This window comes from Phoxinus phoxinus (genome assembly GCF_949152265.1).
Source record: "Phoxinus phoxinus genome assembly, chromosome: 2".
Lineage (NCBI taxonomy): Eukaryota > Metazoa > Chordata > Actinopteri > Cypriniformes > Leuciscidae > Phoxinus > Phoxinus phoxinus.
This window is the reverse complement of record NC_136877.1, coordinates 36,923,004-36,949,687: the sequence shown is the minus strand read 5'-3', so window position 1 is coordinate 36,949,687 and position 26,684 is coordinate 36,923,004. Positions and strand designations below refer to the sequence as shown.

Genomic DNA, 26,684 nt, shown 5'->3' with positions numbered 1-26,684 from the left:
TGAGAAATCAACAAATAAAATTCTAGCATGAGTCTTACTTCCTTCTAAATGCTTAAGTACCAAATGGAACAGAGTGGCCATAGGATCCTCTACTCCACGCCTGGGCCCATAAGCAAACTGAAGAGGGTCAAGGGAATCTTGTACCTTTTGTAAGAAGCTCTTTTTTCAGCAATCTTCAAAAACTCTTCATTACTAAGGAAGACAGAGCAACTGGCCTAAAATCATTTAATGCTACTGGATGATTGGACTGGAATCTTCAGTCCAGTTCATTAATTTTGTCTGTTACAATAATTCAAATTTTCACAGAAGTATTGGGATAAAAAGTTTATAGTTCGGATATAAATAAACACTGATGTCTATGATAGCGATCAAAATAGAGTAAAACACCTTTTGAAAGTACTTTGAAGCTGCAAATAAAAATTGTATCATTATATCGTTCCACCAGTAGGTGGGGAGGAGTGACTGGGACCTACTTTATATTAAGGGTCTCTAACTACTATGTACTAACATTGGAATTAATAATTTGATAAAATGCACTTATTGTGTACATGCATGTTTTTACATTGTTCTTATATTTTGAAAATACCTGCATGTAATTACAGCTGTAATTACATCTATAATTACACTGTTGACCCTTCCCTTACACCTCAACCCACCCTTAAACCTGCCCATACCACCAAACCTGTCCCTAAACTTACCCGTATGTATCCCACCTCAGTAGCAGACCAAGTGTTCTGCAATACAATATATTACCACAATAAATACATTATTGTTTTATGTAAGTACATAGTTAAGGACACTTAATTTAAAGCGGGACCAGTGACTGCCATAAAATGTATTTGTCATTGAATCAAGAAATTTAAGACATTTGTTCAAAAGCACTGATTCATCCAGTAACGAAACAAGTAAAGTCTTTGAGTGAGTCATTGAATCATTCGTTCAAACCAATTTTTGTAAATAATTAATTCAAATTTAATAGAAAAAAATGTTTAAAAGACTTCAGCATTTAACATTTTATCAGAATCTCTAGTAAATTACATGTTTTTTTTGTTTTGTTTAGTTGTCTATTCAGAATTGTGGGAGAGTCATAATGAGAATTCAGAATCCAGAATCGTGCAGCTCTCAAACACTCACACAAACTTGTGTAAACACCTCAATGTTTGTTTTTACTGTGGCACCAGGAACATTTTTTGCTGTGGTGTGGTAGCAATTTGTAAAACGAAACAGAAAAAAATATGTTTGGAGCAGGAAATATTAAATGGCCAAACAAGATCTCTCATTTCTTTCTTACACAACACAGTGACTGCTTTTACACTTTCTCATCCCTCACTATTTATATGTAATGTCTATACACTGGAGTGATGTTAAGGAGAGTAGAAAGACCGGGATAGGCTTGCGTGTTATTGAAACGTCTCTTTGCTCTGCAGAATTAAAAATGGTTAAATGTGTTTAATGGTTCACAGGCATAAAAAAGCCCTATAAAGTTAAAAACCAATAAATGTCTCTCAGATGATAGCAAACTACATCTTTTCCTCGCCTTTTATGCCTGAGGGAATTATATGAATTATAAATGTTTTTATTTGTTGTTGCTCTGAAGCAGTGTTTGGGAGATTTGAAAGTGTGTACATGTAAGAGTGTGTGTGTTTGTCCCATTTATTGGAGGCTGTCTAAGACAAGAGAGACACTTGAAGTCAGATGGGCTTTGGCTCTGCACAGTGTCGGAAACCAGACAGCCGCTCTTGATAGACGCTGCTGTGTGAGCCTTTTCATTCTCATTCAATAACTGGAATTCAACTCAATAAGATCTCACTCTCAACGCTAAACTTCACTTTCTTACACCACACAAACACTGAAGGTCCATGTCTCTCTTTTTTTTTCACTAGTCTCTCATGATCTTGAGAAAATGATCAACTTAAATTAGGTCTGCATATCGATATAAATATATTCAATTTTATAATATAAATTGTAGTTAAATACATATTTTGACTAATCAAATTAGAATTCAAATGAGATTATACTTTATAAAGCATTGGCATATAATGAATCAAATTAGGATGGTTTGTTGTAACTAATCAAATTATTATTCAAATATTCCTGAATGTCAAACAGTAAAAGCATGGCGCTAACAACAGAAAGGTCATGGGTTTGATTCCCAGGGAATGCATGAATTGATAAAAATCTATACCTTCAATGCAATGCAAGTTTCTTTGTGTAAATGCATCTGCAAATGCATAAAAGTAAAAGTAATCATAGTTAATAAATAAAAAATTCAACAATATTGTGGCTACCGATAACATGGAAATCATTGAAAAGTCATAATAATTGGCCTTAAAATGCATATATTTAGTTTTATTTCCATATCACTGAAGCCAATCACTGGCCTACAGTCCACATCCTTTAAATTGGTCATTCTATCTGAGGCTGACAACCACTGTGTTTTAAGTTAAATGTAATTCAGTATTTAAAAACGTTTCTTGAGACTCCTGCATTCTGTTATGTTGCTGACTATCCAGTTGAATGGAGAAATGTGTCCTTAGTGAACAGCCCCGACGTAATGCTTCAAGCTTGAATTGCTCCAGTATACTGAAGGAAAACTCCCTATAACAGAACTTGCCACGAGGCATAATTAATTACATTTGTTTGTTTTTTTATAGCATTGTTTTTTAGTTTTAGAAGTAATCCCACTAAATGAACGCATTAAATGGACAGACCTAATTTAGGCAATACTGAGCTTTATACACCAAATATCACGCTGACCCTACTTATCAGTGATGGAAAAGTTGGGCAGTGTGCATGCCTGGAAAACCTCCCAAAGCTGAAAACTCACTTCAAAATGCCTAAACCTGTCCATTTTTTTTTTCTTACTCCCATATACCCAAGCAAGGGAATCCATTTTTTTAATAATTCTTTCCTTTCATCAAATTCTGATTATCTTGCCAGAAACAAGTGCATGAACAAGCATACGTGTCTCTGTGTAATAAATCTTCCTTGCTTTTACAATGAGTGTGTATTTGCATACTTGTGTGTTTTGTTTGCTTTATCTTTGTCAATCTGGTAAAAGGACTGGAGACAAAGTGTCGCGTCAGGCTGTAGGAGGGGTGCTGAAACCAGTTGTCTGTGTTTATAGCTGCTCTGTTATCTTTGTTAGATAGAAGTTTGCAGACATCATGTCTCATCTGCTTGTGCTTTAGTTCTGGGGGTCTGTGTGTATCTGTGTGTTTGTTTGAGATTGTTGTTAGGACTATGTAGAAGTGAAGCCTGGAATTTTTCCACAAGAGGTCAAAATCAGGGCGGATAAACTAGAGTGAGGCGTCTTCGTTCTGTCCCTCAAGCTGTCTATTCCTTTTTTCTGTTCTTATTCATCTTTTTTTCAGCAGCATTTCAGCTGTTTCTTGATTATTGTTTGGCCTTTTCCTGTCTCTTCTGAAGAAAAGTGGCGCTACTCAATGTGATTTCAGAAAGACTGTTTCTTCCATCTCATTTCACTGAATTGTCTGGTACATTTATGTTTCTCTGAGTGTTGTGATATGTGGTTGGATAGGTGGTTACTAAAAGGTAACCTGTGGGTGTGGGTGTGTGTGTGTGTGTGGGTGTTACAAAACAATATTTTGAGAGTATAATGCCAATATGCAGCCCTGTGCAAAAGTCAACCAAAATATTTAAAAAAGGTGGTTTCACTGGGTTATTGCAATGAATGTCAAAAGGAAAGTTTGGGAATATAAACGGATATTTCCTAATGACATAGTAAAGCAAGAGAAAAGATAATATCATAAAATGCTGAAAAATCTAACATGCCTAAGACATTTTCACACAGTACCGTATAAATGTCAAAAAAGCAAATAAGATTCAATTAAATGATTAAATGAGCACTTTGTTTACACAATATTGACTGAAAAGTCCCTAAGATTATTTTAAAACAGTTCCAACCAATGCTGATAATTGTTGTCATGTTAAGGCCAATCTTAAAAATGGATGTAAACCACTAAAAACTTCAATATGTTGTCAATGTCAAACCAATGTACATCGCAACTTTTGATTTTGGGATGAATACTGTAATATGTGAGAATTAAGAAAAGCGTTACAGTCTTAAAGAAAGTCTTGAAGAATCGCCTCTTTAAATGTGTGTATAATATTAATATCAGCTGAAAAATGCCCAATATGAACATACCAACAACAACAAAACAATCACAAATACCACAAGGAAACCAATAATGTCCTGATATGTTGTGAATTTCTATAACCACTTTGTTTTAATCAGACGCTAATGCACGCTATTTAATGTGAGTTTTTATTCAATACTGATCATCTTAAAGGCCTGGTCAATATAGTTTGGTACGCTCCGTACTTATTTGAGTAGTACAATGTAACTATGTCACCTTAAAATAAAGTGTTACCCAGTCCCAAATCGAACTTGCGATATCAATGGTCTCATTCACTTATGTATGTGGCAGTGTGTATTAACACTTGATAATAACCTCTCTCTCTCTGATAATAACCTGTGTCTGTCCTGTTGTTAATAGACAACCTGGTGTATATAGGGTCAGATCGCCTCTAGTGCAGTTTCTAGAGTATTAATTAAAGCTGCCCTTTGACCTCATCTGAGCCCAGCGGGGCTGTTTGAGCCTGAGGCATTGATTCAACCTGCTGATGATTGGTCTTCCATTGCTCAGCCAAAACAAAAACAAAAAAAAACACCCCTTAAAGGGGTCTTGACCTGTATTATTTTATGTTTCCTGGGGTACACTTATAATGTTGGTATGATTTTTACATCAAAAATGGTCATAATTTAATTTTGGTTCAAATTAATTTTAGCTGATTTTAGCCCTTTGATTTGAATGCTCTGTTTTAAGGGGGCGTGTCTGCGGTGAGACTTCAGTGTAAGTAACGCCCACTGCTGTATATGTACATGTATATGTGGAATTCTCTCAAAAACTTTTAGCACGTTTTTACTATTACATTTCTAATATAATCTTAATCAGCTTACTAATCAAGAAAAGTGTAGATTATATCATCATATTTAGATCTATAGCATCATATTTAAATCGTTGCACGAAAGGTTGCAGTGGATCAATGCAGCGACCTCGTCATTGTAACTCGATTTCTGCACACTAATGAATGCTTTCATCATAACTAATAGTGCAAACGCATTGTAAATAAGAGATTCATTGATTCTAGCAGGAGTTTTAGCAAGAGTCCAGAACACTCACGCTATTTGATTCACAGTTCCAGCGATTGTAAAGGGAGCGTTCTTTAATTGCTTTCTATAATTTAATATGAATCGTTACATATCAGAAATCACTGGTCTCTGGTGATTTTGGTTAGACATGTACACATAATCTGTCTGTACATATCAAACAATCTGTAAGAAAGCAATAGTGACACAGTAAAAACTTTTTTACTCACATAAGGGATTTGCGTCGTTCCCCTGAGATCCAATATAGTAGGCACAGCATATATTGGTTTTTTTTTCAGTGAAACTACTGTGTTTTTCCACAGCCTGGCACTGCACAACATTTTGCACTCTTAAAAGGCACGTTTATCGCTTAGTTGCTCAATCCAATGTTAGTGTCACGTCTGTTATTTACTTGTCGTGCTCCAATCAGTGGGCACGGTTGCTGAATTTTACGGTGTGTGATGTCACCAACCCGGGAAGAAACTTGTTGTTGTCTCTACCAGTCATTTGTTTTAGTCTTTAAAAATACATTTCTGTAAAAGAAAATATCTCCCTTTGCATTGAACTTTGAGCGTCGTAACTTTGCAGATGTTGTTTATGCTCAAACAACAACATTATACACAAACTAAAGTTAATACAGTGAAATCATAATTTAACTGAATGATTTTGCATGTCATTGTGGCAGAGCCTGAAAGGACACCGTTGGTCTTGTGGGTTGTATGTAGGGCTTTATGTGAGATATGTCAGCTGGATTAAGAGTAAAGGACAGAATGATGGTAAAATAGAGGAGTGGGACCGGGACATGTCCTTGCACCCTCCTTAGGTAGTCAGACAGCAATAAAAGTCCTTTAATTCAATGTGAAATTGGGTTTTAATGCAGATGCAGTGGGTTTAATATACTTCATTAGAATGTGCACTTATTTTGAATCACGGTGGGTGGGGGCTTTCCATTGACTTCTGTTGTTTTTATGCTGAGCTAATGATATTCTCAATCCATTTTCATTTACATTTTCATTAAGCGATTATTTAGTGTATTTATTAAGCCATTTTCCTCATGGGAGCTGTTGGCCAGTCTCCACAATGAAGGTGATTTCAGGTTTTACTATCCTTGTGGCAGACAAAAGCTGAGCCACACATGCAGACAGTCAGGAGAGATCGGTGTGGAGTGGAGGTGGTTTGCACATAAGTTGCAGCACAACAGGAGATAAAATTCAATCGGCCAATCATGAAGCCAGCTGAGCCCCCACTGTGTCCTGCCGTCCCCTCACTCCCTCTTTCTTTCTCCTCGTTTTCCTTTACCTGGTGGTAGGGGTCATGTCACAGGCACTGAGTAACTCTGACTGTGCTGACAATGTGGACGAAAAAGAGCCGAACCACAAAAAAAAGTCTATTCAAGAAAAATCCATCGTCCTTGAACGATAATTGAATGACAAACTCCACAAAAGAGAGTTTCTCCTTTTACGTTTCTTGAATTCCGTTCCACTCTTTATCTCGCTCAGCCATTTTTTACCTCCTAACCTCATTTTTGCTCTTGTTAAATTTAGTTTGTTAAAATGTATTTTCAACAATGTTGTTCTCTCACTCCTGACCTTCTCTCAGCATGACATGAATGGAACAGTTCTACATTCTGTGACAATTCTGTGGGTAAGTGACTTGGATAATACAAGTTAATACAGTAGAAGCAAATCTTTCTTTCTTTATCTTTCATTTGCATTGTGGTTGCTAAGTGGAGTGTTGCAAAGCCAGCTCTTTCTTTCCTCTTCAGTTATTTTAATCTCTATAGTAGCAGTGGGCGATATACCGGTAGACACGACTAACCTGTAGAAATTTGTCAACCAGTAGAGATTTTGGACCATCTTCTCTATTGCGGTTACGCTCACATGATGTTGCTGTGCTGCATGGGCACGAAAGTTTATCATTTTCATGCTTTTTTAAAACAAGTGATTTTGAACCGTTGAACCGCAATAGTCAGCCAAAGAGAACTCATTTCGCTATATGCGTGCGCTGATGGTTTCTGAGGGCTGTGAGACGTGCGCACATGAAGATCATGTAGCTCATAGATTGCAGTACTGAACTGACTTCTTTTTGCCCCCTAATTTACCTTTGGCTAAGCCACGCCCTAGAATGTAGATTGACCAATCACAGCGCAGCCAAGAACGAGCTCCCACAGAGTTCCGACACTTTTTCACAGCGCTCCATTGACTTTAACACAGGCGTCTCATATTTTTGGTCTCGGCAGGCTATTACCGTCGTAGTTTTATCTAAAATATGGTTAAATGTTGTGCCTGGGGCATTTGTAACACAGATACGCGTTTCCCAGAGAGGTTGCAGGGGGGTGTCCGTTTTTTTCCCTTTCCAAAACCGAAGTAAAATACTGACAAGTGTCGTTTTTGGATTAAACTGTGTGGACGTCCTCTCAGTCAGCGAAACCCCTCAAGGATCAACAAGCACACTTTTGTGCTCTAAGATAAATTTTGCTTTTAACCTTACTGTGAAGTTATACTAGTTAGACAGTTTTATGCTGTTTTAGGTTATGATTTTGGTTCTCTACCCTAATTGTTGATACACTAGCACACGCTGCTGATAAATACAACTTTATACTCGCGTAGTCCGTTTGCTTTGTAATAACGATTATATAACTGTATAGAGACCTACCCAGCTTTGCATGAACAGTATTGCTCCTTGATATTGTTAGTCCCAGCCTCCGTCTCAATTAGGATATGCGGTGGTTAATTTTTTGACTGTGACCATTATGATTTCGCCTCTATTTGGATGCCTTGTTGTTGCTTGCGTTTCACGTGGATGTCTTGAATATAGCTTTCGAACGCATATTGCAGCCCCTTTTTGCCTACTTCTATTGGACACTTTAGTTGTTTTTTATAAAAGTTTGATAATTTCAGCAGGAAGAGCCGTCACAGCATAAGCCATGTTGATACCAAACCAGAGCCCAGATGAAGTTGACGGACGTAGCAACAGTAACTAAGGGGGGCGGGGCTTAGCCAAAGGTGAATTGAGCTTCAACTGTTATACACATACTTGTGTGTCAAAATGGCAGTCTTAGCAAGTGTCATCGTAAACACAATCATTTATGTCTTAAGTGAACATAAAACGGTGCATTTGTAACAGTATAGTGGATCCATGTATTTGGTCTTAATGTGACAGTAGCCTAATAACTTTACAATAAGGTTCATTAGTTAACATTAGTTAATGAATTTACTAACATGAAGTGTAGCAATGAGCAATACATTTGTAACAGTATTTATAAAACTTTGTTCATTCTAGTTCATAAAAATACAGCTGTTCATAGTTTGTTCCTGTGAATTAACTAATGTTAACAAATAGAACCTTTGATTTTAATGACATATTAAAGATTTTGTTCTTAGTTCATGTTAACGAAGGTAGATTACTAATGTTAACTAATAAACCTTATTGTAAAGTTACCTTATTTTACCTTATTTTATTTACACAGTGAAGATATGCAGTGTTTTTATATTTGATTACTTTATACAATTTAAATGGGCTAGTATTTTTTATTTCTAGTGCTTGAAGTTTTTCAGATAGTTTTTCTGTTTCTTTGTTCTATTCTAGTTTGTTGTCCTATTGCTTGTAATATTATTATTATTATTAGTGTACATTTTGACATTGAAATTGGTGATAAGAATTATGAATTTTATATTTTGATGATATAAAAACCTTATTTAAATTGTTAAATAAAATTACTTCTATTGTTTGTAAGTCTGTATTTTGTTTTAAAAATGTGGAAATAAAAAACTAAAAACTAAAATCAATCATGAATATTACGAGAGATTTTATCCATCACAACTTTATAATGTACAGTATGAAACAAATATTAATTTTGAGATTTGCTAAAGCAGTGTTGTTAAAATATTGTCTTGAAAGATAAAACAAGGGTAAATGAGTGAGCACAATTATTTATGTGCTTGGCGTGCGCTCACCAATCTATGTTGTTTGATTTTCAAGAGTGTTTTCGATTAAATCCTGATCAATTCTTTAATTAGCAATAGGGAGTGAAAGTCAAGGTCTTTTGCTTTGCTGTATTAGTGCTGGTCCTGTCATTAAGTCTTGCCTGACCCTTTTGTGCTATAGGCTGAATTGATTTCACTATAATTTTGTTTTCAGAGGAAGGGATACAACTTGCTCATAATGGGTTTGACAAGCAATGTAGACTCAATTCTGAATTTTATTTAGGCAATTTGCATCACTAAATCATTTATATGATGTTGTTATTTCCAGACCCACAAAAAGGCTAAATGAGCTGCTTCTGTTATACTGTTGAATATTTGATGATGGAGATAAAACACAAAAAAACAAAAATGAAAGTGTCACTGGCACATTTTCTCATTCCTCTTTCTCTAATTATTTTCTCTACCATTTAAATATTTAATTATGCTATAAAGTATGAGAGATTGTGCAGTTTTGAGAATGATAAAAGTACGATCAAATCATTTTCAATGTACAACAGTCCAGCAAACACTGTAGTATGGCAGTATCATTCTGATGGAATATCGTATCGTGGAGTTTAAATAAGGTGACGCTGTGCGGTTGAGTGTGTTGTTATAAGCCTATCAAGACTCCAAACACAACCGATTATAGAGATCTTATTGCTTACATGCACTTGCAGGGAGTGATTAAACTGAACCGGGGGGCTTTCCATGCCAGATTTTTGAACATCTTAATACGGTATGTAGTTTGCATCCATTTGCTCTCTTCCACCGCTCTCTTTTCTCTATTCATGTATTGCGTTGCGTGTCAGCTGCTGGTTACCCTAGGTGTTCTGCACAGCTGTCACCCCTCAGGAAGCAGAAAAGGAACAGTGTGTCCTATTGGGTTTTCCAACAACCTTCTTGCTGTGTTAATGCTTTTCAGTTATTGTATGTCTTCACTGAAACCTTATGAGAATGGGATGTCTTCCTATCGGGAAGGGATATTATGAGATGGCATGATAGACTAGGAGGACAAAAGGTTAAAGAATAAGGTTTGTTTTAGACCAGTGGCGTGTAGTAGCCCGTCTCTGTTTTGTTTTTTTTCTGTATAAATCCATGTTGCAGATTATTTAGAAATTTTTTAACCATGGCTTTTCATCTGTTTTTCCCCGTCACATTCATGCCACCTGACCTCTGTGAAACCGCAATGTTCTCAAGGGAGGTAAAAGAGACGCTGCCTTCCTATGAAACTTTATCTGCTAATGTGGCCACTGGACAGTGTCACTTGATAAAAATGTCACTTTACACACTATATGAGCCATGTTTTGTTTTTATTTTAGTACTGGCAATTATTGTTGTCTTTATTTATTTATGCATGCATGCACTGCTTCCTTTGCCTCATTGGATGAAACACCCCTGTAAAGTCACACTAGTGAAAAATGCTGTGAAATTTTGTAAATACATATCAATAGTCAATACTTTAGTGAAGTCACCTTTTTTAACCCAAGCAGCTTTCTGTTGGTAAACAGCAAATCTACAAACCCATTGCGAAATCTGCGTGAGGAAATATTTATCCCTCCTCAAAATACCCAACCACGTGTTTTCCAATTGAAATGACCTGAGTTCGCCAGTGAAAATTTGTTAAAAATGGATTGTGTGTGCGCGTGTGCGTGTGTGCGCGTGTGCGTGTGTGCGCGTGTGCGTGGCGTTGTTGATGTGATTTATGAGGACACAAATTTGTATAATGACATGTGTATTACACTGTACAACTTAAACGTGGTTTATGAGGACATTTCATAATTCAAATAGCTTAAAAAAACATCAAAAACAATGTTTTATTAAAAATGTAAAAATGCAGAATGTTTCCTGTGATGGGTAGGTTTAGGGATAGGGGCAGTGTAAGGGGATAGAATATACTGTTTGTGCAGTATAAAAACCATTACGCGCCTGCCAGCCTGCGTGCCGGTGCCGGTTTACCTCTTAAATTTAGTCTCTGGCCAATATAAGTGACCCCTGAAATACACACAACTGCAACAAATGACCTTTCTTTCTGTTGCTTCGTCTCTCTCTTTCACTCAAGCACACTTAGTATTTCACTGTCCACTGTAGCTACTGGCCTCCTCGTCTGTATGAGTCACTGCAAACACATTACATTTTCAGTTCACTTGCTCTTCTGATAAACTCCAACTGTGAGGGTTCATCTAAACTGACAATCAATGCACCTTCTCTACCCCTCCTGTTCACTTTCTTTTCTTCTTTAATCCCCCTAGGGGAGTTTTGCCAACTCTGACCACAACCTTGAAATTAAGCACCCACCACCCATAATGCAATGCCTTTCTCTAGTCAAATGTGTATATAGGGCAACCCAGGGCATCTTAAGGCACGAGGTTTTGAAAAAATACATGACCTTTTTTTTTTTTTTTATCTCTTTAAAATTTGAGAGAATAATATAAATATAAAGCCTTGTATTGATCACAGGCAATTAGAACGTATTTGATGTTAAATATTACGCTGCATAAAACAGATTTTGAACGATGGCAATTTTCCTGTCAGAAGATGCAAAAATGGGAACCAAGTGACAGACTAAATTTCCTGTCGCTTTCCGTGGCAGGGTGATAAAAATCAGATTAACATGGAAGAGATAACTTTTATTGCTTGATGCTTTTTCCTAATCAGCTGTGAAGCAATCGTGCTATGCAAGTATCGTAGAACTGTCTTGAAAAGCTTCATGCCTTGCTAATAGAAATATGACCAGAAATTGCACTGTAATTTCTCCTATCTCTCATTATTGTTTGTCACTCTCAAGATTGCTGTTTATATCAAGATTAAAGATAAGTGGAAACTGATAGCATAACACTATCCTTTATTTTCATCCATAAAACTTGTATATGTAGTGATGGGAAATAAAAATATACTGAAAAGTAGAAATTGCCCATGCATTGATGAGTGGTTCACAAATTTCAGTGGTGCTTTAATGTGCCTATTATTTTTGTAATAATAAAAGGAGATTGTATAATTGTTTGCATTGTCATTGTACAAGTGTCTCCCTCATCATCGAAGGTGCATTTTTTTTTTTTTCAATAGTGGATCTGCTGTGTAGGGAGTTTTCTCATGGTAACATTGAAACAGCACAATTTATCATCACTTCCTCAAAAATAAGATGTGTTTGTGAAACAAAGCTCCATGTTTCCAAATTGGATTTAAATCCATAACAATATGGTGTACCTGGCCAATTCTCAGGGATTACGAAGACTTGGCGACAAGGCATTGCAGACTATCATTAGCCAGGCGTTCAACAGAGACGTGTCTGTCTGCCGCATGCTCTCAGCTCCCTGTCAATACCTGCACTTAACAGTGAAAACAGATGTTCTTCTTCCATTCCTCCTCCCACGTTGAGTGTCACCTGCGTCTTAACAAGCTGTTTGTCGCTAGTGCTGCAGGGGGCTGGGTGGGATATTCTGGTGTCTGTGTTCATTAGCTGCCTCTAAATCTAGCTCACACCTGGATTCCTAGTCACCACTGTTTCTCTGTGTGACAAACATAGAAGAGAAGTGAGGCTTCAGCTCAGGCAATGACAGGGCTTCTCGGCTAATTTCTGGCTTGGTAATCTCAAGATAGAAGTGATTGGCAAAGATTGAACCTAAACACAGTAATGCCGTTTAGGTTCGTGTGTGTGTGTGTGTGTGTGTGTGTGTGTGTGTGTGTGTGTGTGTGTACACTACCATTCAAAAATGTGGTGTCAGTATGATTTTTTATGTTTTTGAGAGATCAATGTTCACTACAATACTTTAATTATAAAATAAACAAACAACAATACGAAAGTAAAGCGGCAGCTCCTCATGGACGACTGCTCATTAACACTTGAGCAGTTTGCCACACACCCCCATCGCCCCTCTCTGGCCGGGGTGTACTCTCAAGACTGTGCTCTTCTCCCTCTTGGCCCATCGTGGCGGGACGAAACGAGAGAAAAGGTGGCGGAAGGATGAGGAAAGACGGAGACGAGGAAGGAAAAAATACTGGGTCCGGTTCTCAAAACGCACTGCCATCCTGTCCTCTACCAGCTGGGTGAACTCCTCCGCGATGCTTGGCGGTGGCGCTGGATACCCCTCGTTGGACGGCCCTCTTGACTCCTCCGACGGGCGCCTGGTGGATGGCAATTGCCCCTCCGGCTCCGGGCAGCTGGCAGCGAGTCCCCCGCCGTTCCCTGCTCCTCTCCATCATGGTAGACGGCAACAGGCTTCGGCAATAGGCTTCGGCCTACGGCAAACGGTGGCGACTCCTCCTCTCCCTCACGGACGGCAGCCACTCCTCTAGAACCCAATTTTTCTCTAAGAATCAATCACTCCATCCCAATGCCTCAAGCGTACATGGCGGCAGACTCTGCTCAGCCCTATGGCACCACGGATTTCCCACAGCACGGATTTCCTCCTTCCTCCTGGGTTTTTGGCACCAATGTAACGAGGAGGAGGCGGGAACCGACGATTACTTTAATTCTAAAATAAACAAACAACAAAACAAAAGTAAAGCGGCTTCCCCTCACGGACGACTGCCGCTTAAACTACAACAAAACACCAACATAAATAGTCCAGTCCTGGTCCTCTCTCATCCTTCACTGTTTTCAATCCACCTTTTATCCTTCCGGAGCTCCTCCATGAGACTCGAGACCGGTGTGACGTGCAGGTGACGCTTATTAACACTCCTGCTTGCCACACTGCCCAAGAAACATTTATTATTACCACTGTTGAAAACCGTTGTGTTGCTGAATATTTTGTGGAAACAATGATACATTTTTTTCTCTGTTTTTTTTTTTATGAAACAAAAAAACATTTGTTTATATCTTTACTGTCACTTTTTCACATTGTAATGTGTCTTTGCTGAATACAAGTACTAATTTCTTAAATTAATTAAATATTTCGAAGAAAATAATTTGAAATTGCTTGATTTCGAACATCCTATTGTATAGTATGTCATGTTTATTTCCTTGAGCAATATCTTTGTTTGTTTTGCTTTTCTTTTTTTGCTGTGGTAGACTGAAAACCTTTGCATGCATATTTACTGCACATGACCTTATACTTAACAATTCGGCATATTGCTCTTGGTTGAACATACCCATTCGTCATACAGCAGAAGGCTCTTAGCAGCTCTTAGGTTAAATTGTTACTTTACGTGACGTGATGTGAAGGTAACCCATACTCTGAATTTGTCCTCTGCATTTAACCCATCCATGTTTGTGCACACACATTAGCAGCAGTGAGTAGTGAACACACACACCCGGAGGTGCTTTCCTCGGGGGCAGCTCAGTCGCGGGTATTGAGGATGGAAGAGAGCGCTGTTCATTCATTCCCCCACCTACTTTTTCCTGCCAGTATTGAGAATCGAAGTCTGACTCTCTAACCATTAGGCCACTACTGCCCGAAAGATTGTATAGCTCTGATTTATTTCTTCCTGCTGAACAGTGGTAATCGTGATACACTAAATCCAGACATTGTCACTGTGCTAAGAATGACTGCCATCAAAATTAATTTGAATGTAAATTCAAATTTAAGCATAGTGGGCTATACTATGTATTGGGGCAATAAAGGTGACTGGTGCGGTGCTTATAAACTGCTGTAAATCCAGTACAGATTTACATTAAAACAACAGCATCATGTTCTTAAACTCTCCTTCTATCGAAGGGATTTGACTATTTATACGAAGTGGCTCACCTGACACTTAAGTCTTGATTTTTCAAGCTGTTGTGATTTGTTTTGAGCCTTCATTATGCTGTTCCATTGAGGTCCTCTCAAAACCTTTTTTTTTTCATCGCTCATATCCTTCTTCAACTGTTCTTGTTCTCCCTTTTATCTTTATTTCTCCATTCACTCGTCTGACAAGGGCTTTTGAAGCTAGGTCATGAGAGCATATAATAATGCCATTATGATTCACTGATCTTCTACTGGAGCAAATGGCCCCTCCTTCCCTGAGCGAGCCACTTTTTAAAACCAACAGCGCCGACGACGATTAGCCTGGCTCTGTCCTGGCTAATGAGCTCCTTGTTAAAGTTTAATGTCTGTGTTCCACTGCAGTCAAGAATTTTAAGCGCCGGCTCCGACTCTCTTCTGGGGAAGTGTGCCACGTTGGGCTGTTGTTCGTGAGCATGTTGATGATGCTTTTAGTTTTGCACTTACAAACATGTCCCAGTTCTTTGGCCTGAGGGCTGGAGCTTAGAGGATTATTATGAATGCTTAGAAACGTTTAATCTAAAACTGTGTTAAGCACACTATTCCTCTATTAGGCTACTTATTATAAGTCAGTGATTCTTCTTTGTTTAGTTTTTTTTATTGTAAATGGAGGGTTTGTAAAGCCTTTCAAGATTGGATATGTGGGTAAGATGTCTCAGTTTGAAAAAAATCAAAGCTTTCATTGAAGTAAAATAATTAAAAAGTAGGGGGTACTGTACGTCACATTATAAAATAAATGCTTTTCTCCAAAACACGCTGGCCATAATTATTGGCACCATTTTATTAAATACTTTTTCAATCTCCTTTTTCTCCTATAATGCCTGATGAGTTTAGAGAACACCTGACAAGAGATCAGAGACCATTCCTTCATACAGAATCTCTCCAGATCCTTCAGATTCCCAGTCTAGCCCAATCTTTTTCTATTGGGTTCAGGTCAGGAGACTGGGATGGTCATGGGAGAAGCTTCATTTTGTGCTCAGTCAGTGACACATTTTTGTTGATTTTGATGTTTGTTTTGGATCGTTGTCCCGATCGAAGATCCAACCACGGCCCATTATAAGATTTCTAGCAGAAGCAGTCAGGTTTAGATTTATCTATTGATATTTGCTAGAATACATGATACCATGTATCTGATTCTGAACAAGATGTCCAGGACATCCAGCAAAAAAAATAGGCCCACAATATTAAAGATCCAGCCGTATATTAAACCGTGGGCATGGGGTACATTTGATGCCTGTTTGCACCAAACACATCTAGTGTGTTTGCTGCCAAAAAGCTCTTTTTATAGTTTCATCTGACCATAGAATCCATTCCCTTTTTGAAGTTCCAGTCGTGTCTGACAACTGAAGATGCTGGAGTTTGTTTTTGGATGAGCAAGGAGGGTTTTTCTTGAAATCCTCCCAAACGCTGATATCGTTTTTTTGTTTTTTTTTAATGCTTTCTGACCCCACGACTCAACTAATTTCTGCAATTCTCCATTTGTGATTCTTGGAGAGTTTTTGGCTACTCAAACTATCTACTCAAACTATCATACACTGCATTAAGACAATACACATACTCTTCCTGGCAGATTCGTAACATCTTTAGTTGATTGGAACTTCTTAATTATTGCAATGATGGTGGAAATGTGAATTTTCAATGCTTTAGCTATTTTCTTTCAGCCATTTTCTATTTTGTGAAGCTCAACAATCTTTTGCTGCACATCAGAACTATATTCTTTGGTTTTACTCATTGTGATGGATGATTAAGGGGATTTAGCCTTTGGGTTTCCTCATATTTATACTCCTGTGAAACAAGAAGTCATAGCTAGACAATTTCTTGTTCCTATAGTCACCCTGGTGTGCTAAAAAATATATACATATATTAATGGGAATATACTTCTATATACAATCCTAGGGGTGCCAATAATTGTGAACAACGTATTCTGGAGAAAAACATTTATTTCATAATGTGATTTTTTTTTTCACAATTAAAGGTTACATTTTTGTACATTTTTGGAAGGAAAGATCAAAATGATAAACAATGCAGATACATGTTTAAGGCCATCTTTGATCATATTGACCTGGGGTGCCAATAATTCTGACCACAACTGTACTTTCATTTAATGCAAACAAAACACAGAGACATTTTTTTTTAATGTTTGGGTGAACTATCCCTTTAGAGATTGTCTAACCAGTTTCTAGTCTGCTACTCTGATATGTTTAATCTTTGTCATCCTCCTCAAAATGAAGCTTGAGCTATTTAGTGCGGAAATAATGTTTGCAGTCAGAGTGCATTTTAATTTAGGCCATTATGGCATTTGAAGCAGCCGTTGGGTGAAAACATGTCATATACAACTTTAATGTTTATTTAACTCTCACTTTCTCAAGTTTAGCTGTGAAATTTTCCAGTAAAGATTTTCCAGTCAAAAAGTATATGGAAAGGTGGACCGATTTTACCCAAATGAAGGTGTCTGACAAGTGAATAATCTTTTGCTTGTCTGCACAAACATTCAGCATTCTCGTAAATGAATAAAATATGTGCCCTTTTTTCATCTCTTAGTGATCATGCTGGAGTGAGGGAACACAGAAGATCTGTATGATCTTTTGGATGTGAAGTTCCACAAGCTGCCGAGTAGACGAGATCAAGGAAGACTGGAAGACAAGCGAAGAAGTGAAGGAAGGAAGGAAAGAAGGAAGGAAGGAGTTGGTTGGACTGGCTGAAGGGGGAAAAAGAAGGGCTGGATGCTAGCCTCGATTTATTCTAGAAGTTCCCAGGTTCCTCAGAGATGGCCTCCAACTTCAATGACATTGTCAAGCAGGGCTATGTCCGCATGCGGAGCAGGAAACTGGGGGTGAGTAGTAATTAATAGCTTTTAGTGCACATCTTGATTATTATTATAATTTTTAACTTGTCTTTTTAGGCATTCGATTTTATTTATTTATGTTCTATTAATTATGTATTTATTTATTCTAGAGTTTTCTTGTTTTAGTTTTAATAATCAGTTTTGTTTGGTGTAGGATTTTCTTTGAAACAATTTCAATGAATACAAAGAAAGTAATACGTTGAATTAAACATGACATTTTGAAGTTGAAAGACTGATATAATATGTTGATGTAAAATGTACTCCAATAATCTTTTATTAGTTGTTTAGTTGTTTTATTCACATCTTTTATTTTTTAGTGTATCGTTCAAATTTTAGTGGTATACAATTTCTCAGCACAGTCCCTATTGCTATCTTGTAGCATTTAGTGAATTGGCTTATTATTATCTTATCATAGTGTATTATTATGCCATCTACAACCATTTATTTTAGTTTAAGTTTTTCACAATTATGTTATTTTTATTTTATTTTTAGATTGATTGATTTTTTTTTATATTTTCCTGTTTTAATTTCCGTTAATAATAATGCTGGAGCCAAACATCATATATCAGTTTGTGTTTTGGTCAGCATTTGCTTTAATGGTGTGTGATAGGCAAGATAATGAAAGCATTGCTGTATGTGGCATCGAAATGTCCAAGTATTATCGTTTCATCCAGGTCAGACTAGACGTCTTACACAAAATAATTTTACTGGGTAATTGTATGTTTTTGAAGAGATTGAGCAAATGATTCCCTTGGAATAGGCTTGTGAACCAATAATGCTGCAGGACGTAGGGGGACTACATTCATACTACTAACTTAACTTCATCTCTGGCCTGGAGACCTCATTACAGCTTTACAATCTTCCGCTGACAAGCTTCAGCCTCACAGGGTCTGAGAGCATCTCCTCCGCTGTCCCAGTTAGTTATACTTACATACGTTTTTTGTTTTTTTTTGCCTCTGGAAAAATCTCCTTCTTTCTTCATTTTCTTTTTGTCATTTTACTTGTCATTTTTCATTAGTACTTCATTGTGTTTGTCTCTTGCTTTATTTGCATTACAATCACTTTCCATTACGAGTTTTCCTGCTCTGCATATGCTTTTATGATTACAAGCATATGTTTTTAAACTATTTCACTGCTGAAATCAATCTGGATGAACCGCATTGATGTTTCAGAATGTCTAAGAAGTTCCAGCATTACCGTGTCTCGTGACTTTCTGAGTGGCTCTCGAGCTCATGCACAGGTCGATGGCTGAGTTATATAGTCAGCAGGATTGTGGTTATCGTGGCAGCAGTGGGGTTGTGACACATGGTCCCGCTGGAATACGCAGTGCTAAATAATCTAAGAGAGGAGTTTATATTTGACCATTTCCTTCTTCTTTTTTTGGTACCCTTTATTTCTCCTCTCCCTTCATTCTCTCTTTTATTCCTCTTTCTTCTTGTTCCTTTTGCACAGAAACATCATGTATCTGCATCTATGCTTTTCTTTGTCTCTCCTTTTTGCTTTCCTGTGCTGTGCAAACTCAAAACGGGCACCGTTCCTCCATCATTGTTTAACAAATGGCTTCCCTAATTGTAAATCAATTTCCTTCGTCTATTTAATATTATGCTAGTGCACGTAATGCAAGCACAATATCGTAAATCCCCGCTTATGCACAGCTAATACTATTTACATCCATGCTGCTGCCGCTGCTCTGATTTGGCAGCAGCAATGAGTGTGTGGCGGCATTTGCATTTGTGTCTGAGCTGTGACAAAGCCCTATCTCTCTCTCTCTCTCTCTCTCTCTCTCTCTCTCTCTCTCTCTCACACACACACACACACACACACACACACACACACACACACACACACACACACAGAGCTTTTTTCTGGCTGTAGAGGAACTAGCTTTCACAGATTCTAATCCATTTTCATTGGCAAAAAGCTCCCACATTACAGCATTTTCATCATATTGTCCATCTGAGAGTTGTATTGAATGCGGGTGGTAAATATTTTGTAAGGTTTTGACCACCCGGGTTTATTCAGTCATTACCGTGTTTGTTAAAGAAGAGGATTGTATACCGATTGTTTTCTTATTCATATTTGACTTTGGTTGTAACTTTCAGTAAGACCTGTCACAGTTACTGACTGATGCTTCTGAATTCTGTAAACACATGCATAAGTGAACACATCACTGTAAAAAAAAGTTGCTGCCTTAAATTTTTAAGTACAATCTACTTGATGTTTAATTCATTTAAACTTAAATGACATTAAACTGAGTTTAAAAAATTAGTTGAGTCTTGTATAACTTTAGTCTTGTAAAAGTTTCAAATTGCTTAACTTTTATGTGGATGAGTTAAAGCAATGTAAACATGTTGTCAACTTATTGATCATATAATTTTTACAGTGCATGCATTGTAAGTCATACAGTATTTCAATTTAAAAAAAAATTATTTACAGTCTTGGTGGTATGGTGTGGTGAAATTTAATAACCATCATTGATGATATTATAGTTAATGAGACCATCACCAGAGGACTGAAAATACATTTTGGAATGTACATTTTTGTACATTTTTTGTTTTGTATAGTTTCCACACACAAAAAAATCAAGCAGCACAACTGTTTTTAACATTGATAATAATAAGAAATGTTTCTTGAGCACCAAATCCGTATATTAGAATGATTTCTGAAGGATCATGTGACACTGAAGACTGATGTAATAATGCTAAAAAAAAAAACTGCTTTAATCACAGGAATAAATTACATTCTAAAATATATGAAAATACGAAAGTCATTTTAAATTGTAACAATATATTTTACAATATTACTGTGGGGTTTTTATTTTTCATTAAATTAATGCAGCCTTGGTCAGCATAAGAACTAAATAATGTACTAAATTAAGTGCATATACGTTTAATAATTTAAAAATGTTCGCTGTTTGAAATGTATACCTTGAACCCAATATACACCTTAGTAGCTTTCCATGTTGCCATAAAGCAGTTGGGTGAGTCTCGTCAGCCTTTCATCACACTTTTCCAGACCACTGTCTCCATATCCCTTCCCCCGCCCTTCCGCTTTACGTTCTTCTTCACCTCCCTCGCCAAACTCCCTGCACTCTAAAAAATGCTGGGTTATTTTTAAACCCAAATGTTGGGTTGAGCATTTTGACAATGCTGCTGGGTTATTTTCTCCATAATCTGCTGACAATGACCCAGCATTTGTGGTTGTTTTGGAAACGTTGACCCAGCGCTTACCTCCTCGCGCGCTTTTGTCCCCCTCACACTGTTCAAATTACAACGTCAACAGGAGGACGAGAGGTTCAAGGCAAGCAGGAGCGAGCGTAAAGGTGAGTAACACTGTTTTATTAAAACTATCCTAACGTTACGTAGTCAAAGAAGTCAGAAAGTCAATAAGAAGTTATGTTGAAATTAACTTTGAATTATTGACGACGCACCCTTATATTATTTAACGTAACACTAATGCTCCAGATTTAGCGTCTGTCGAACTAGCGACCGTTAGTCAGCGGCTACGCATAACATTCATCATTTTTACACGGTCTGTCATCAATTATTCCACTTATAACACGGTCACAATGTCTAAATACAGTTGTTGGTGTTTTATCTCCAGAAATTTTGCGGGTTTCTTGTACTGACTCGGCGGTGTTGGATGCAGTGTAACGTCACTGGCTAGTGGCTGCATATGCTAAAGAAGCTGTAAGTTACGTCTCTACCTATTATTTATCTGTTTTTGTCAGTCATTTTCGAAAGGTAGCTTTACATAAAATGTTATTATGTTGCAGTATGTTCTCTGTGTTTATGCGTGTGTCAATTCTCATGCTAGCTGTCATTGTTCAGCGGAAGTCAATTCAATGTTTCTTCAGTAACGTTACCGTTCAAAAACTGTGTAAAGAAGATCATAAATTATGAAGTAACTGTTAGTTACTGTAACGTTAGTTCAATTTGGTCTTCAAGCGGCTCTGAAGAAAAGTAGTTCAGTTCTCATCTGATATTGCTAGTGCAATCAAATCAACAATGTGCAATTGTTGAATGTGCCCCCAACTTAGCAAGCCAGAGGCAACAGTGGCAAGGAACCCAAACTCTATCAGGTGACAGAATGGAGAGAGAAAAAAAACATTAGGAGAAACCAGTCTTATGTATTAAATATACAATTTATTATTTTGGGTTGTCATGCAACTTGGTACACAATCATTAAAATAATTATGATGATCATTGAATCGTGCATTTTAATAAAAACTGCCAGGAAGAATAAACATTAACAACATTTATTTATTATTTTACTATCTTGAAACTGCAATCAAATAAGTCAATGGGTGCAATGCTCTCAGGCGATCTTTATACGAATAGACTGATACATTGGAATGAATAAAAAAATATTCTATGAAATATCTACAGGTGATTTTATAAAATATTTTTGAATTATCCACAAAATTACAATTTCTTCTGTTTACAGTCTTGTGAATTAACTATAGTTAAGTAAGCTGTTAAAAAAATGTTTTGTCTATTTATTTAATTTTTTAATTAAGTAATGATTCATTATTTTATTTTATTTTTAACCGCGAGCCAGCACAAAAATAAATTTTAAAAGCAGGTATAAGACTTGTTAGCACTGCCAGCTAGCTTTGTAAAGATATTACTAATCAGATGTTTCCTTCTGTTCTTTTACAGCAATGGACATTTTTGTTCAACAAAAACTTATCAACTGGAATCTTGAGTGCCTCATTGAAAAATTTGCTGGTAAATATTCTCTTTCATAATCATTATGATTAATCATTTTTCACAGTTGCATCCAGTGCCAGCCCTAGCACTTAACCAAGTTTGCTACACCATTCACAATAAGATCAAAAACATGAATGGGCAATTAATTTACTTGTCCAAAGTACAAGAACATGGCATTTAAAGGGGTCATGAATTGCCTTTTTTTATAATGTTCCCTGAGGTCCTTTTACAGTAAGCACAACATTGGAAAACTTAGCAGATATCTATATGTGGGCACAAAGAGGCTATGATCTGTTTCTGTGAAGGCAATCTTGCACGGATGTTCTATTGCGTAATAAACAATCGGAAGTGGAAAATTAGTCATTTTTTTGGCAGCATACTATCAATAAAAGTTGTTTTATGTTTTTTTATAGTACAATGACCTCTTGTATGACAAAAGATTGTATGAAAATTTTATTTCTCAGTTCATGACCCCTTTAAAAGTACTTGCCCCTTTCTTGGTTTAAGACAGTGGTTCTCAAATGTCCTGGGACCTCCCATCATTTTGGATGTCTCCCTCATCAGACAAACCCAATTTAAGTCTTGCAGTCTGTACTAATGAGCTGATGACTTAAATCAGGTGTGTTAGATGAGGGAGAGATACAAAATGTGCAGTGATATGGGGTCCCCAGGGCCGGTTTGAGAAGCACTGCTTTAAGGGATAGTTCACCCGAAAGTGAAATTATGTCGTCATTTACTCACCCTCATGTTATTACATGACTTTCTTCTCCTGAACACAAAATAAGATATTTTGAAGAATGTTGGTAACAAAACAGTTAACCGTAGCCATTTACTTTTATAGTACTTTTTTCCTATTATAGAAGTCAGTGGCTACCGTTAACTGTCTGGTTACTGACATTCTTTAAAATATATTTTTGTGTTCTGCAGAAGAAAGAAACTTGTAGAGGTTTGGAACAACATAGGGGCGAGTAAATTTGACATGAGGGCAAGTAAATTTGCATTTTAAGGTGAACTATCCCTTTAATAACACTAAATGTTTTCAGATTACCAGAGTACATATTTAACTGTTACATATTTAAGCTAATTTCAATCATTCTAAGTTGACCTTAGTTAGAAATGCACTTTGCTTAATTTAAAAGCTGATGAACAAACAAGTTCTAATTTGCCATTTATCTCTTCTTAGATTCCAAAGGCATACAAGCACTTAAAATCTTGCCTGTCATTCTTCCCCCGCCTGTGTACAAGATTGGCCACAAAACCTTTCGGCCAACTATTCAAGAGGCAAGAACCTCATTCATTGATGTACAACCTGTAAGTAAAACAACAGAGCAGGCTCATTTCTTTACACCTGTTTGTAGGGCTGCACGATAAATCGTTTTAATCATGATCATGGTTATTGCTGCATGGATCTTACACGCATTTCATTTTCTCACAACTCTTTTAAGTTAATTTAAGATGTTATTTAACTAATTTAAGACTGCTCTTGAAAACCTAAGACACACTTTTAAAGAATTATCTGTGTCTGATATTGTCATTTCCTCATTTAGTCTGGAACCAACATGGTGCTTTACCTGGAAAGGCAGAGAGAAGCGAAACCATTTCCCTTTGTCTTGGAGCTTGGAATGGCTGGACAGTTTTTTGTGGTGGTGAATGGGCAAGCTCTGGAACAGTTGACTCTCCTCAAGGCTGTGGATGTTTGTTTCAAGGCATTTTATTGCCTTGACATTCACTATCCGAAACAATGTGCCCCTGTTTGGGAATTTTTGCAGCAGGTAGTTTATGGAATGCCTGGGACAGAAAATTCAAGCATTCGGTTTTTGCGGGCCTCCATTTTTGCTGCAGAGGACTAAATTATAGCCATTCATTTAATTAAGCAATATTATGTACATTTTTCTTTCTTTTTTGTTTTGAATATTTTGAATCTTTAACTTAGTGTCAAAACACTGCCTGGTACACAAAATTCAAGTACCGTTTTCACGTGTGTCCCATTTTGCTGGACAGGACTAATTGATTGCTTATTTAAATGAATTGCAATGTATGTATTTGTTTTGTTTTTTTATTGTATGTTTTTTGTGAAGAGAATCTTTAGCTAGGCTATTTTAAAGTTTATAAGTATAGAGTTTTTATGTTTTTATTTTATTTTGCTACGCAGGACTAAATTATTGCTTATTTAAATGAATTACAATGTATGTACTTTTTTATTTATCTGTGGTTTTTTATTTGTAATTTTTTGTGTGAAGAGAATCTTTAGCTATTGTATACAGTTTATACGCAAAGGTCTTATGTGCTTCCCATTTTTGCTGCACAGGACTAATTGACTTATTTAAATGAATTGCAATGTACTTATGTTCTTTTTTGTGAAGAGAATCTTTAGCTATTGGCTATTTTACAGTTTAGTTTTTATGTTTTTATTTTGCTACACAGGACTAAAATGATTGCAATGTACATTGTTTGTTTTGAATTTTGAGAATCTCACCATTTTATGATCTTTTAACATACCAACATTTTAGCACAAATGATTTTTGTGGGCCTCCGAGATGACTAATTGTTGATTAAACATGAATGTATTCATTATTATATTAATTTCTTGGAATAAACACTTTTATTGAATCATAATAAATAGTAGTGTTATTATTGTTATTATTATTATTTAGTAGTATTTTTATTATTATTATTATCTAAAATGAATAGCCTGTAACATGGGGTTGTTTGACCCAGCACTGATTAAAAAACAACCCAGCAAATGGGTTAATGTATAAAACCCAACCTGCTGGGTCAAAATAACCCAGCATGTGTTCTGTCCAATATTTACCCAGCGCTGGGTTGCCAAATAACCCAAATTGGGTTGTTTTTAACCCAGCATTTTTTAGAGTGTGTGCACCTCTAGGGATGCTAATTAGCCAGGCTATATACCTCTCTATCTCTCCCTCCCTTTTTCACTGTCTATCTCTGCGGCCCACTTAGGGACCAAGAACCCCAATCAGACTAATCAGAGCTCTGTTTAGCATTCTGCTCGGGTATCGGCAGCCCAGGACCGCCGGCCTCACTGCCATGCTGGAATTACCCTAATTGCTCCTCAGCCACTGCCAGCTCTTTTGAGTGCTTTGCAATCGTAAACGGCCCAACGCCAGGCATCACAATTATGAAACAACCCCAGACGTTAGATGGGTGACAAAGACCAAAAATCAAATGGACATACATTGCAATACCACGCTTAGCCCTTTTTTTGTTATCCACCTCTGAGGGGGAAAAGCCCAGATCTGAAGCTACTGTGACGCAAACCGACAGGACCTGAATTTTAGGATAGTTTTAGAAAATCCCCAACAGGTTTCAATGGACACGGCCATTTTAAATTTAGTCTTGACTGAGAGGAAGTGGTTTAATTTTAGCTTTAAGCGTAGCAGCAACTGTTGTTAAAATAGTGTCATTATTCCTTTGACTATCCTAGGATGCCAAGTTTTGTCAGATCTCAGAGGAAGAGCAGATGAGAGATGAACAGCTGACAAAAATGCAGAAATGGATTCATACCAAGGGCAAACAGCCTCATTAGTCATTATAGGCTTATTATCCTATGAAATGTTGGCACATTCTGCCTCTGTTTTATCTCTGCTTCTTCTTTCCAATAAATAAGCCTTTCACTGTTTCAGTTTAAACTTTGAATTCTCCCCCTGCCTCCATACGCTGTTATTGTGTCCTTCATTCTGTTTCTCCTGCCTCTTCTCTTATATTGACCTGCAGCACTTGAGATAAGTGTTGTGTATTCCTCCATGCATTATTCATGTTTTTAACACATTTGCTTTGACTGCCATGACAATTTATTCTCCATGTAGAGGTTTAAGGGTTAAAGCAAGACAATATGAAGATAACTGTGCGTGTTAATACAGAGTATATTCACAGTGTGAGAAGACTGACCCTGAAACAAAATTAGCATGGTTACCATGGTTTCTTCCAAAAAAATAAGAAGCTCAATTATGCTGTAAGCCATATAGTAATTGAGCAAAATAACATTCAAAATCACACTGTTGTTATAGCCTTGCCAATATTCAGTACTGTGGTATAATTGCGAGTGAGATCATTGCTTTCATACAGCAGCTAAAAGCAATAAATTAATATCAATTATCTGACATTTCAGACACAGTTTGGTCATTTTATTAATGTTTGCTCTGGAAAAATGGATTAAAAAAAAACACACAAAGCAGGATTGGAATTGGAATTGCATGCAGCACACGTAAACAAGTGGAGTCATACATAATACTTTTTTGGAAACCATGATACAATGTTTTTTAGGAT

At 36.9% G+C, this 26,684-nt stretch overlaps 1 protein-coding gene and 1 long non-coding RNA gene across 2 annotated transcripts in view; both read left to right on the top strand.

Moving 5' to 3' along the window:
* The window catches only part of dok4 (docking protein 4), a 46,729-nt gene that overhangs the window by 10,419 nt on the left and 9,626 nt on the right, over positions 1 to 26,684 (top strand). Inside the window, exon 2 of the mRNA XM_079605022.1 lies at positions 17,379 to 17,670. Within this exon, the coding sequence (XP_079461148.1) occupies positions 17,605 to 17,670 (66 nt within the window). The 5' untranslated portion in view covers positions 17,379 to 17,604. The remainder of the gene's footprint in view (positions 1 to 17,378; positions 17,671 to 26,684) is intronic.
* LOC306994495 lies at positions 20,772 to 25,008 on the top strand. Its single transcript, XR_013796687.1, has 5 exons — positions 20,772 to 21,004; positions 21,286 to 21,371; positions 22,344 to 22,412; positions 23,578 to 23,705; positions 23,942 to 25,008. It is a non-coding gene; the product is annotated as an uncharacterized lncRNA (long non-coding RNA).